A 13,684-nucleotide genomic window follows, 5' to 3' on the forward strand; every position below is an offset into this window, starting at 1 on the left:
TATTGGGTTCCAAAGTTCACCCACTTGTCCTCGCCATGGAACCTGGGCAATGAGTAAGAAAGGTTTGATAAAAACAGGGTGAAGTGCAGAGGGAATCCTTATGTCTTGGGTCCCCATTGGTTACTGTGAAGGCCTGTTAGGAACCCTAGAAATACTCAGTGGATGTGGTTCTGAGAAACAAATCCTCAGTAGCAGAACAGGCAGAGGAAAATGTGCCATCTGGAATATCTCAACGGCTGTTCTGGCAGTCGAAGGCTGCAGCAGAACGAGACCTCCAATTATCTTGGTTTCCTTGCCAATAGAACATAGGAACAGGAATAGGCCATTTGGCTCTTCAAGCTTGCTCCACCATTCAGTTAGAACATGGTTGATCATCTACCTCAATGCCGCTTTCCCGCACTATCTCCATATCCTTTGATGTCATTAGTCTGCAGAAATCTATCGATTTCTGTCTTGAACATGCTCAATGATTGAGCTTCCATAGCCCTCTGGAGTAGCGAATTCCAAATATTCACCATCCTCTGAGTGAAGAAATTGCTCCTCATCTCAGTCTTAAATGGCCTACCTCTTATCCTGAGATTATGTCCCCTGGTTTTAGACTCACCAGCCAGGGGAAACATCTTCTCTACATCCAGGCTGTCATGCCCTGTAAGAATTTTGTAAGTTTCACTGAGGTCACCTCTCATTCCTCAAAACTGGAAGGAATACAGACCGGGTCTCCTCAATCTCTCCTCATATGACAATCCTGCCATCCCAGGGTTTAATCTGGCAAAACTCTGTTGCACTCCTTCCATGGCAAATATATCCTTCTTTAGATAAGGAGACCAAAACTGTACGCAACACTCCAGGTGAGGTCTCGCCAAGGCTCTATACAACTGCAGCTGGACATCTTTACTCCTGTACTCAAATCTCCTTGCGATAAAGGCCAACATACCATTTGCCTTCATTACTTGCTGCACCTACGTGCTAGCTTTTAATGACTCATAAACAAGGACACCCAGGTCCCTCTGGACGCCTTCACTTCCCAACCTCTCACCATTTAAGAAATATTTTGCCTTTCTGTTTTTTTCTGCCAAAGTGAATAACTTCAGACTAATTCACACTATATTCCATCTGCCATGTTCTTGCCCATTCACTTAGCCTGTCCAAATCTTCATGAAGCCTCCTTGCTTCCTCCTCACAACTTACGTTACCCACCCAGCAAATTTGGAAATATTACAATTGGTCCCCACATCCAAATCATTTATATAGATTGTGAACAGCTGTGGACCTAGCTCTGATCCTTGCGGTACCCCACTAGTAACAGCCATCCTGAGAATGATCCATTTATTCCTATTCTCGTATTCTGTCGGCTAACTAATTCTCAATCCATACTAGTATATTTCCCCCAATCCATGCACACTAATATTATTTACTAACCTCCTGTGTGCGGCCTTCTGAAAATCCAAATACACTACGTCAACTGGTCCTCCTTTATCTATGCTACAAGTAACATCCTCAAACATTGGATCGTTTTGTTCTGTTAAGACACGTGGAAGCTGGTGTGCAATGGTTTCTCCAAACTAAAAGATGTCAACATAGTCGTCTTTCTTTCACACACATCTTCCAAGCCCTTTGGCAACCAGCAAATGGCAACAGGAACAGGATTGTGTTGTCTGGAAGTTCTAGTAATACACGAACAGACATTCCACATGACCAGAAATGCCCTATGTGCCATAAAGTCTGCAGATCCTGAATCAACCTCATTAGTCATCTTCGGACTCATGGGAGACAATCAGCCTCATTTGCAATTGACAGCCAATAATAATGGTATTTATACATCGACTCCCTATTGCTTTCAGAATTATTTCACTAGCATAAAACATTTAGACAAACACTGGAAATATGATCAGAAACCCTTGACTTTTTTAAATTACTCTTAAACTACTGGGCTTATTCTTATGCCTCTACAGGATCTCTCTTCGGCCCTTGAAAAGTGATAGAATCACATCAGACCCTATTCTCCTTTCAAACTGTTAAGCAAATTTATCAAATAGTCAAGATGCAATAGAATAGACATCGCAAAGAAACATAAATCACAAATTTTTAAACTTTATTAATGATAAGTTTTAAGACATTTTTTAAACAGCAATCTGTGTCATTCACTGAATATGACAGCACCTGATGCTTATAAGCTGGGTCTCTGATCTTATTTCCAAATAATAGAAAATTGTACAACAAATAAAGAAATAATTCTATAGTTTTAAGGTTAAAAACAAATGTTTTCTAGCTTTGAAATATGAAAGCAATATAAAGCATGAATTCTAAAGAGATAACTTTTGATAGGAAAAACAATATTGGGAGAACATTCTTTCTGTAATTTGTCTATTAATGCAACCATACATATAGTTAGCTATTCCACTGCAGACTTAATCAATAAACAAAAAGGTAATAAAAACAGAAAATGCTGGAAAAACTCAGCAGCGTCTGTGGAGAGAGAAACAGAGCTAACGTTTTGAGTCCATTTGACTTCTTAGAACTAATGAGAAGCATTTTCTGTTTTTATTTCAGATTTTCAGCATCCACAGTATTTAGCTTTTAACAAAAAGATAATGCTTGATTTCTTTACTGGAATAATTTTCAAAATTACAAATTAGATCACGTTCAAGCATTTTAAAAACAATGCTAATTTAATAGCAGAATCTTCACATCTTGTAATTTACTCTGAATAGTTACAGCACCTATCTTTGTTCATGTACAATAAAAATTTGAAAATAAGCATACAATACAGATTTACCCAGTCGTCATCTGTCTACAGTGGGCAAGATAAACAATTTATTCATTTTCTAGGAACCAATCATAAAAAACACTTGTTGTCGCTGAACAGATTTCTTATGAACTTCTTTCCAAATTCTTTGATTGGAAATATACAACCCTCCCTCAGTTTCCCACCCCACCCACATCATAGCCTCAGACTGAGAGCATCATCACAGCAAACCTAGCTTGCATAGAAAAAGTCTTACGTCTGGCATGCATCTGTGATACTTTGTTAGAGATACATAATAACTTTAGAGAGAGGAAGCAAATCCAATTAGACAAATTTGAAAAATATAATGACCTTAAGTGCACAAGAAGAATTTACAAGTGACTAAAATTATCTTGATTTACACAGCAAGTATTTGAACAGTGGCCTTAAAAGCACAGGACAGGTTAGCAGTTACTGCAAATATTCTCCAGGGCCAGACTACCCAGGAGCAAAGTCATGGAACATCTGCTGGTAACTTGATATTTTTGACCTGAATTTTACATCTTCAGTTTAAAAAGGATCCCATTTTCCAAAGTGCCTAGCTCAAAATCTTAGAAGTGCAAGTCATTGAAGAGCAGATTTGAAGGTATATGAAGAGCTAAAGTGATTTGGGTAACATCTTGAACATTGCAGGAGCAACCCATTTTAAAAAGAAACTGCCCCAGTTTTAAAAGAGGCCACTTAACTTCCTCTGAAATTTGCTCACAAAAGTAGCTGGCAGCCATCAATAGACAGAAGCCCCTGTAATCAATTGTGCAAGCTTCAGCAGTAAATATTTTAAAATAATCTATCCATTAATTAAACTGCTTGCAAGCAATTCCAATAGTGAAAATATTTGAAATTCAAATCATGTTGCTGATCTACCTGCAGCTCTGTTTGATAACATGGGCTCCAAATTGTTGGCTTCAATTCAAGGTTTCAAATTTCCAGAATTCTTGCTAATCAATGTTCCTTCTTCAGTTTCTAGGTGCTCCCATTGACTACAAAAACAGAGCTCAACTCCCACTCTCTAGGATTGTGGAGATGATTGCATGCTCAATGCAATGGTTGGTGCCAGATTTCTTTTTCCAATACTACAGTGCAGTTCCCATCAAGCCAAAGAGCAGCATGGACTCTGTGCTCACAAATTCATATCCTGCCCACCTGAGCCCTACCTGATACTAAGATTAGGCTAGGGGAGTGAAGAGACAAAATTTAATATAATATAAAATAAAATATCACATAAAATATAAAAAAGGCTGATTTTGGAATATCATTAAAGGCGTGATTTAACTGTTGTGTCAATGCTTCATTTTTAATCATGTTTGAGCTTAACATCATGTAAATTTAAGATCTGTAACTTGTAGCAATTATTAAAAATGCAATCTTATGGATTAGATTGGAATACTGAAAGAAAGTCTAAAGCACAACACTTCTCTGACCACCTCAAATATTGAGTGTACATTTAGACAGTGCTCTTAACAAGACTAAATCTATAAATCTAGTTTAAGTGCACATGATGGCCATGTGTACAGTATGTCTAGGACATAGTAAACTGTGAAAAAGGAATACATGCATTTATATTGCGCCTTTCATGATCTTATGATATCCCAAAGCATTTTACAGCCAATTAAGTATTTTTGTAATCACAGTAATGTTGGATACATGGCAGCTAAATGGCTCACAGCAAAGTTCCACGAACAGCACTGTTTTTATGATCAAATAATTGGTTTTGATGGTGTTGGTTGAGGGATAAATGATGGCCCTGGTCTTCTTTGAATATTGCCATGAAATTTTTTATGTCCAAGAGAGAGGAGATGGGACCTCAGCCAAAAAATGGCACCTCTGACAACGCAGCACTGTCTCAGTCCTGCACTGAAATGTTGGCCTGGATTATGGCTCAAGCCTCTGGAGCAGAACTTGACCACGATCTTCCAATTCAGAGGTCAGAATACAACCAATGAGCCACAGCTGACACTAATAATTAATAAGTGCAAGCAGTCAAGGTGCTTTAGAACTTAATTGGTTAGTGTATAGTATGAATCAATACTCCCATAATACATTTTTCATCTTTTCAACAAAGATCTTTGTCTATTTGAAAACAATCCCTCTTCTAGGTTCTACTGCCGCTAGAATAACTGAAGCAATAGGCAACTATATTGTCACTTATTAATCCAACCACCTCATTTTTCAAAATGGACAATGCAGAAGATGTATTACTGCTGTCATCAGGCACTGACTATTCAGATGAGGCCATTTGGCACACTGTAATCAGGCAATCAAACAGATACCTAGGAAAATACGTGAGTAATATTCCCCAGTGTAGTTTCAGTAAGGAGTTTTCCTCTTACAAATCATTCTGGAATTCATTCATCAAGCATTCAAATGCAAATTTGATTCAAGTACAGAAAAAAATAACAAACCCTATCTGCACATTTTGTGTAGACAGTCCTCCCATTAGGGAAATTAAAATCTCTCTCCTTTGGATGTATTAAGTGTCAGCTTGACTCCATTGGGAGCATTTTTGCCTGAGTCAAAAGGTTGTGGGTTAACACTTGCACGCAGTACTGAGGGAGTGCTGCCCTGATACAAAGTTCTTTGAAGCAGAAATAAGACTGAAGCCATGTCTACCCATTCCAGTGGTTCGGGTGGTCAGCATTATTTGCATAACAGTGAGCTCACCCAAATGAGTGAGCCAACAGTCTTCCTTCGACCATCAAAAACAGATTAACTAGCCATTCATCTCACTGCTGTATTGGGGATCTTTTGCTACCTTCATTTGTCTACATAATAACTGTTTTTCAAAGTTGAATGCAGAATGCTTCGAGATGTTTCTATGAGGCATTATATAAATGCTAGTCTTTCCTGTCACTTAGTACAATTAAATATAACTACACTAATGTGGCAAGTTACTAATGTCAATACTGTTCCAAAGAAGCTATAGAGTGTTGCACCAAGGCCTAATATGAGTACATGCAGAACTCCAAAATTTCCAGCATCCGCAGTTTTTTTGTTTTTATCCAAAACATATGTTGTGACTTCACAATGATTATTCTATCAACAGCCTGACTTATAGCTTCCTGGTCTCAATTAAATAAAACAAGCAAGTGCAGGTAGTTAAGAGCATGAATAAAACTGTCATTAGAATAGAATAGAATTGAATAGCGTGATGAACAAAAGAGATGGTTATATGAGCATACACAATAAGATAACATGCAGACCATGGTCTTTAATTTTAGACAATGTAAAGCACAGTGTAAATGCTGACACACACAACTGGCCTCCTATGCAGTTCTTGTCATTGCATTGCAGGAGCAAATCATAAGACTTGAAAAGATGCAGCAAAAAGCTACCCATCTGATACATGGTATCAGATATGGAGCTACAAGCAGAGACTGCAAAAGCTGAGTTTGTTCATGATAAAGAATGAGAATGGATCTTACTGATGTAGTCAAGATCCTTAAGAGTATTGATAAGTTTATGGTTGACAGCAAGTGGGGAAGGATGAAGTTCAGAAAGAAGAAAGAATGAATAGATTAGTTAAAATAGCATTGTAGTGTTTAGAATGGATTCCCCAGGCAAAAAAAAAGGTTGATAACGTAAGTTTCAAGAGGACGTTGGTGAGAAAATCAATGGAGGGACATAAGTACTGAAAGTATATTCTAATTTTGAAGACCAAGGCCCGCGAGATGGACTGAATTTATCTTTTCCAATCCTAGACACTCCTATGTTTTTAAACTTATGTCCCACTCAGATTTGAGTCAATAATGGTGCTAACCAATGATTAAAACTGTCATTGTCTATGCTTCTAAAGCAGTCACCTGGATCCACCGTTGAAACATTTGAAAAAAAAGGCAAAAAACAATTAAACCAGGGTTCAACATTAAAACACTTCAAATTTTACAAGACGTTGCTGATGGAATTCACTCTAAGAATTCTTTTTGTTTAAACTATGGTATGAACGAGTCATATTTTACAATTTTACCATAAATCATAACAAAACAAACACCACACTATGAATAATTTTAATTGCGGTTACTCACCTGCAGAAATGGCTAGTTCGATATTAATACTAAACCGTTTCAAGCACTGAATGCAGACGTCCAATAAACCTTCTTTGTTAAAGACAGACACTGCCGTGCTGCTGCTCTCACTAAGAAAATGAGAAAAAAACTAATCAACCCTTCTCTTCAACAATTACTGTGCACACTTTTAGTTTAGTTTACAGTGCTGCGACCCATTCATGTCTGTAAACAAACTATTCATCTTTTCAATCTAAGCTTACAGAAGTAGACACCTCATCATCAAGCATATTTCTCTAGGAAACAGTGCACATGCACTAACAAAATATCAGTGCAGTCAGTGGAAAACAGTAAGCAACAAAATTATATTTACATTAATTTGCAAAAATGAAAGTCACTTTGACAGCAACTATCCTAGCAGAAGCAGCAATTTCTAGCTGATGCGAGCAGGACAATTATGTTAGTTAGTAACCTGAAAAGAAGTAACAATTTTTGTGACAGCTGTGTTAGAACTGCATTTATTGATGTCTAAATTTAGGTATTACTCTATTCCAATAGGTTGTTTTGAGCAGAACCAATGACAGAATCCAAAATTTCTGAGGTAGACGTTCCAAGTCTTCACTGATCGAGGTGCCTAGTCTGTGAGTGGGGAGCTGAAAACTACAGGTGTGCTCCCCACAACCTTCTATCTGTTGAAATCAATGAACAGAAATAATAAAAGGGCTCAGTAATTCTATCTGCAGTATTTTGCCAAGAGCTATTGAAGAATTTATTAGAGTAGCTGCAGGAGGTGAAATGAGGACTTCTGCTTGATTTCTTACCAAATGCCATCATGGACATTTTCCATAACGTAAACTGTTCATCTCAAAAGCCATTAAAAGCCTGATTCTGCAGTGCATACTTTAAGAGCTATCAAGAAAATATTTGCAGATTCATGAAAACCTATAGTTAGTTACTCAAAATTTTTGTGCTTGAAGAAAAATAAACTTACCATAAATTCCAGAGAAGGTTGATGGCCTCATTGGCTATGTCTTCCACATAGGTTTTATCTGCACCTTTCTGTTTTTGTGGAATGACCACATTTGCATCTAATTCTGTACAACACTGTAATCAAGGAACAACAGAAATTGAGATTGAAGTTAGCTATTTTTTCTCAGCACGTACTTAAAGTACATCAATTTAAAAAGTAGCATGCCTTGCAATTCAAACATCTGAGCCATAGAATGCTATAATCTAACAATTCCCCATAAGGAGAGTTCCCATTCTCAATTGTGCCAATGTTTGTGATACCAGTTTCTTTTACCCCAACTGCTTCCTCTCCTCTCTGAACAGTTGGCAATTTGACAGAATTGGTAGAGGTTAAAGAGCAAAGTTCCACACATCCTCAAATATAACACACCACATGGGGTAACTCAATGTAATGCATCCAAGTTTGCTGACAATACAAAATTAGGTGGACGAGTAAACTGAGGGTGCAAAGAGGCTGCAAAAGGATTTAGATAGATTAAATGAGTGAGCACAAATGTAGCAGAATGAATATAGTATGAAGAAATGTGAAGTTATCCACTTTGGTAGGTAAATTTGAAAAGCAGAATAGTTTTTAAATTGAGAGGGACTGGAAAATGTTGTATTCAGAGGGACTTGCGTGTCCTTTGATACATAAAACACAAAGTTAACATGTAGGTACAGCAAACAACTAGGAAAGTAAATAGTATGTTAGCCTTTATTACAAACGATTTGGAGGGTAAGAATTATGCAGTCTTACTGCAATTGTATTTGTATAGATACTTGGTGAGAGCACACCAGGAGCGATGTGTATAGTTTTGTTCTCCTTACCCAAGGAAGGATGTGACTGCCTTATAGAGAGAGCAACAAAGGTTTACTGAAGTGATTCCTGGGATGAGGGGATTGACCTCTGAGGGGAGATTGAGTAGACGAGGCCTTTATACCCTAGAGTTTAGAAGAATGAGAACTGACCTCACTGAAACATATAAAAAGGGACATGATAGGGTAGACAACGGGAGGATATTTTGTGGCTGGGGAGTCGAAAACTAAGGGTCACAGTCTCAGAATAAAGAGTCAGCCACTTAGGACTAAGATGTTGAGAAATTTCTTCACTCAAAGGGTTGTGAATATTTGGAATTCTCGGCTCCGGGGAGCTGGTCAAGTAAGGGACTGATAAATTTTTGGATACTAAGGAATTCAAGGGCTTGTGCGGAAAAGTGTAGTTGAGATAGATGATTAGCCATGACTTATTAAATGGCAGAGCAGCTCAAGGGATCGAATGACCTACTATTGCTCCTATTTATGTTTTTATGGATGAAAAGGCCAAAGGGAGGAAGTTACAGAAAAATGAAACAAAAGAAGATGGATTTGCATTTTACACAAAGAGCTTACCTGCTGCAGCAAGGCAGTAAGGGGAGTCATAATGTCTTGCTTCACCATCTCATCACAAACATCATATCCACCACAAGCACTAAGGTTTCTGTTATAAACAAAAATTTGTATTGGACATACTTACAAACCCCTCTTCCAAGCATATCATAGAATGGTTACAACACAGGGGAAGGCCAGTCATGCGACAAGTCAAGTGGACTTTACGGGATGCTGTACTCTAACCTCCACCCTCCCCAACACCTCACCGACTGAAAAGTCGGTCATGAGCTCGACCACCTAAAAGCCGGCTGCTCCACCATCATTTTAACCTGGGAGCAGTGTTCATTGGCTCAGGATGAGACTCCTGCCCCCATCTAGGGAGGAAGGCACCCTGCTTAGAGAGCTACTGGCCGACCTAACTGGTCAGCAGCTCTGTAGTCCCAGCAGTGGCTACCACTTGAACCTGGTGCTGCTAGGACTCCAGGCAGTCCCAAAGAAACAGAACAAAATACTGTGGATGCTGGAAATCTAAAATATAAACAGAAAATGCTGGGAAAATCTCAGCAGGTCTGGCAGCATCTGTGGAGAGAGAAACAGAGTTAACATTTTGAGTCTGTACGACTCTTCTTCAGAGCTCCGAAGAGTCATAAGGTCTCAAAGCCGAGGAAGAGGTTATGGAGGCCAGACTGACAGGGAAGTCCAGGGTACATTGATGCAGCTGGTGAGGGAGATTTGGGGGTGGGGTGGGGTACCGAATTCGAGACAGTGGGTGGGGGAAAGTTAAAGGGGGGTTGGATTATGGCCTTGTTTACAGAGGGAGATGGTGTGCCCCCAATAGTCACAGGGGCTCCCCCCAAAGGAGGTGCACCCCTCCTTCTTGTCCAACAACAGCCTTCACAGTGAAAGCTGCCAGGCAATGCACTTGGCCTGGACCTTCCCCTGCTGTGGGTAAAATAGCAGCAAATGCAGAATGAGACACTTAGGTGGCCTTTAGTTGGCCACTTAAGGGCCTCAATAGGCCCAAGGGCAGGTGGGCTGCCTGATGCCTCCCTTGTCCACCAGAAAATGGAAGCCAGGTCAGGGGTAGGCAGGAAAGCGATGGGAAGGCCAGACACCCAAGTCTGCCATTAACACATAAAAAAAACTGATATTCAACAAAATAAAAATATTTCTACTCTCAAGAAAGTCTTCCACCAGATCCTAGTGTATTTGGCATAATCATTATTCCTAAAGATTTATATATACTATAAAAAGGCAACCATTATTAAAAAGTTGACAGTTACCAATAGTTTTATAGGAAAATGGTTATTTATAACTTTATTATTTTGAAATCTAGATATTCTAATCCTTGTTTGGATAAAACTCACATTCAAGTACATATCCTATTTAAACACCATTGATCTGATCTCCAGATCTGATCTGACATATGTAACAACATTTAAAACATTTAGCGCAAACCTGAGTGCACCAGCAGCTGTCTCCCTGACACCAACGCTTGAGTCAAGCAGCATCGGTCCCAAACACCGAACAGCATCTTTCTGCAGAAATGAAGGAATCACCTTTTTCTCCTGGACAAGTTTTGAAATACTGGCACATGCAAATTCTCGGACATCAGGAGACACACTCTGTAACTATGAGAACAGAATTTTAGTTAATTACAGGGAGCAATCATGTACTATGCTCACACATGCTTGAACAATCAATTTTCATTTGCTACACCCCGTGGAAATGCTGCGACATTTTGGTCTAGTTTCTTTCTGATCCAATATTCTAAGAGTGTGCAGCATTAGCTGGGAACCCTCCCTTACATTGATGCAAGCCCTTTATGGTACAGGGTATTCCACATTCCTTTACTTCTAGTAGCAATTACAAATCAAAATGAGCATACTGCTATCAACAAGTTCATATAATTAAGGTTTAATGCTGTTTAAAGTTTTAGACAAAGAGTAGAGCGCCTTTCACATTGTATTGGTTGGTGCACTTTTGGTTTCTGAAGTAACTTCAACATAACGTGCATCAAAAAACAAAGTTAAAAATTTCCCTGTAATTATTTTTCCCAAGTGAGGAATTCTCAATTTTCAATATGATTGGTGGAAATGTCAGGATAATAACTAAGACCTGGACATAGATAAGGATTACGCTAACATCGCTAATTCTATTGGATAGATTACCATCCAGGCTTCTTCAATTTGCTGATGCACATCATTTTTGTCCTTTTGTTTTCTTTATGATTTACAATGGCTCCACCATTGGTGGCTGTGCCTTCAGTTGCCTAAGCGCCAAGTTCTGGAATGTCCTCCCTATACGTCTCCACTCCTCAAACTCGCATTCCTCCTTTAAGACACTCCTTTAAACCCAGCTCTTTGACCAAGATTTTATCATCCGACCTTATAGGCTTGGTGTCATACCTTGTTTGGTATTGCCCCTGTGCATCACTTTGGGATGTTTTCTTATGTTACAGGTGCTATATAAATGAAAGTTATTGTTGTCATCTAGACACAGTCTGGTAAGCTCTTTAGAGTTGAAGTGGCTAAAGGATGAAATAATTAGTGAAGTAATCTCAGAACCATGTCAATCTTCCGTAACAGATACTTAAGTCAGACAGGTCCCAGTGCTTCAGTGGGTCAGTTGGTTCACTACTCCAAATGAGGGGGTGCATAGATCTCTTACCAGGAGATTTTCACTCAGCTCCAGGTCACCATCAAAGCCAATGCCTTATTGGGTAGGATGGCACTGGCTGGACAAACATACCAATGCTCTGCAATTTTAGCAGACTAAAATCCAGGAGTGCCCTCTACACAATCGAGGGTTCCTAAAACATGCCTATGCCAATCTGCACTATGCCCTTTAAACTTGGGTAAATGAGTGTGTCCATTACCAGTTTGCGCCTGCCATTGATACCTTGGTAGGCTCAGTGGCATCAGCCGCTCTTGTAACTGTTGTTTACCTTCCTGAACTACCAGATACAGCCCAATATTAGCCTATATGATAGCTTAACTTAGGGGAAATAACATGTCCCCTTGATAACTGGATATTGCAATTTTTGCACTTGCTCACACATGTGCTCCTATCTTAAAGAATGCAAACTGCTTATACTTAAGACAAGGCCAGAACAAAAAATGAAGCTATCTCACTATACAGACAGTAAATGATCAGAAAATAATTTTGGTACTGAAGAGTAAATTAAATAACTTTCCTCAGCTCAGAAAAATCTGGACTAGGAGTAACAAAAATGAGTTCTACTTAGCAGGTATTAGACAGCTAGAAATGTTTTGAGAAAGAATTACGGCAGAAGAGAACAATTTTGAGCATTATTTCAGCATCATTTACACACCATGATGGTTTGTCTCAGCAGCATGAACACATACAAATGGAAAATTTTGTCTGTGGCCCAAAGACCTCCATTGTAGGGTTACAGAGCAATTGGTGATTAAAATGTTCCTGAGGTACGCATTGAAGGATTTTCCATAAAGATCGAAAACCATAATGAATTTGTTCACCAGTTTCAATAATGGATAATCACATCACACACAGCCATTTTGTTGGGAACTCTCTGGTGTTAGGTGCTTTTTAGGAGAGTCTGGCATTGGCCTTCCTCTCTGGTGAACACAGAAAGATAAACAGAAACAGAGATGCATAGCGCCAATCAGGTCTTTAAACAGAAACTTTCTCTGATTCATAATATTACGATGCAGGAGGGTAGTTAGGAATTAAGAAAGTGCTGGAAAAACTCAACAGGTCTGGGAGCACCTGTGGAGTCAGAAACCAAGTTAATGTTTTGAGTCAGGTATGTCCCTTCTTCAGAGCCAAAGTTAGGAATTAACTTGTTTAAGTTTAGACAGACAACTAATGTGGCAAAGCATAACGTTCTTTATTTTGTGTTATTATGCAAAGAAAAATTGTATTAATTTAACACAAACAAGTCCAATAATAACAGTTGCTCTGTAATAGAGGTCCTCATCTCCCTCTGATGTTCTTCAGACCCTTTGAATATCGCCAATACTTCAAAATTTCATAGCTATTTCCTTGTAGAAACTCCCCTCACTGTACTCTCTGGCTAGCAGCAATTTGTCTTTGATGATTTCAATTTAAACTGGTCCAGCCCCCTGTCCTCCAATTTGTCTGCATCCTCTTCACACAAACTTAAGACTATAGATTAACTCTTACAACTGCTTATGCCACCCTGCAGGACCTTGCCACCTCTCATTTTTCTACTATTGACAAAGTCTTCAAGTTGTCAACTATTGTTCAGTTGGTAGCATTCTTGCTTGAATTACAAGGTTGTGGGTTCAAGTCCCACTCCAGAAACTTGAGTACAAAAATCTAGTCTGACACTCCAGTGCAGAATAGTGAGCACTGTCAAGATATCATCTTTCAGATGAGATGTTATACTAAGGATCTGTCTGTTCTCTCTGTTGCAGTTATCCCTGCTGACCTGGCTAATGTTTATCCCTCAATCACCATCACCTAGCACATTGCAGTTTCTAGGAGCATACTGTGCTCTAATTGGCTGCCACATTTC

The 13,684-nt window shown here is 39.0% G+C and overlaps 1 protein-coding gene across 4 annotated transcripts in view; it reads right to left on the minus strand.

The window, feature by feature from the left end:
• heatr3 (HEAT repeat containing 3) overlaps window positions 1–13,684 on the minus strand; it is a 64,358-nt gene that overhangs the window by 40,419 nt on the left and 10,255 nt on the right. For all 4 annotated transcript variants that reach the window (XM_041192156.1, XM_041192153.1, XM_041192155.1 and 1 more), the window contains exons 2-5: window positions 10,621–10,793; window positions 9,184–9,271; window positions 7,778–7,890; window positions 6,808–6,917 (exon numbers count right to left, since the gene is read on the minus strand). In XM_041192156.1, coding sequence (XP_041048090.1) covers window positions 6,808–6,917; window positions 7,778–7,890; window positions 9,184–9,271; window positions 10,621–10,673 — 364 coding nt within the window. In that variant the 5' untranslated portion in view covers window positions 10,674–10,793. The remainder of the gene's footprint in view (window positions 1–6,807; window positions 6,918–7,777; window positions 7,891–9,183; window positions 9,272–10,620; window positions 10,794–13,684) is intronic.

The sequence above is a fragment of the Carcharodon carcharias genome, chromosome 7 (genome assembly GCF_017639515.1).
Source record: "Carcharodon carcharias isolate sCarCar2 chromosome 7, sCarCar2.pri, whole genome shotgun sequence".
NCBI lineage: Eukaryota > Metazoa > Chordata > Chondrichthyes > Lamniformes > Lamnidae > Carcharodon > Carcharodon carcharias.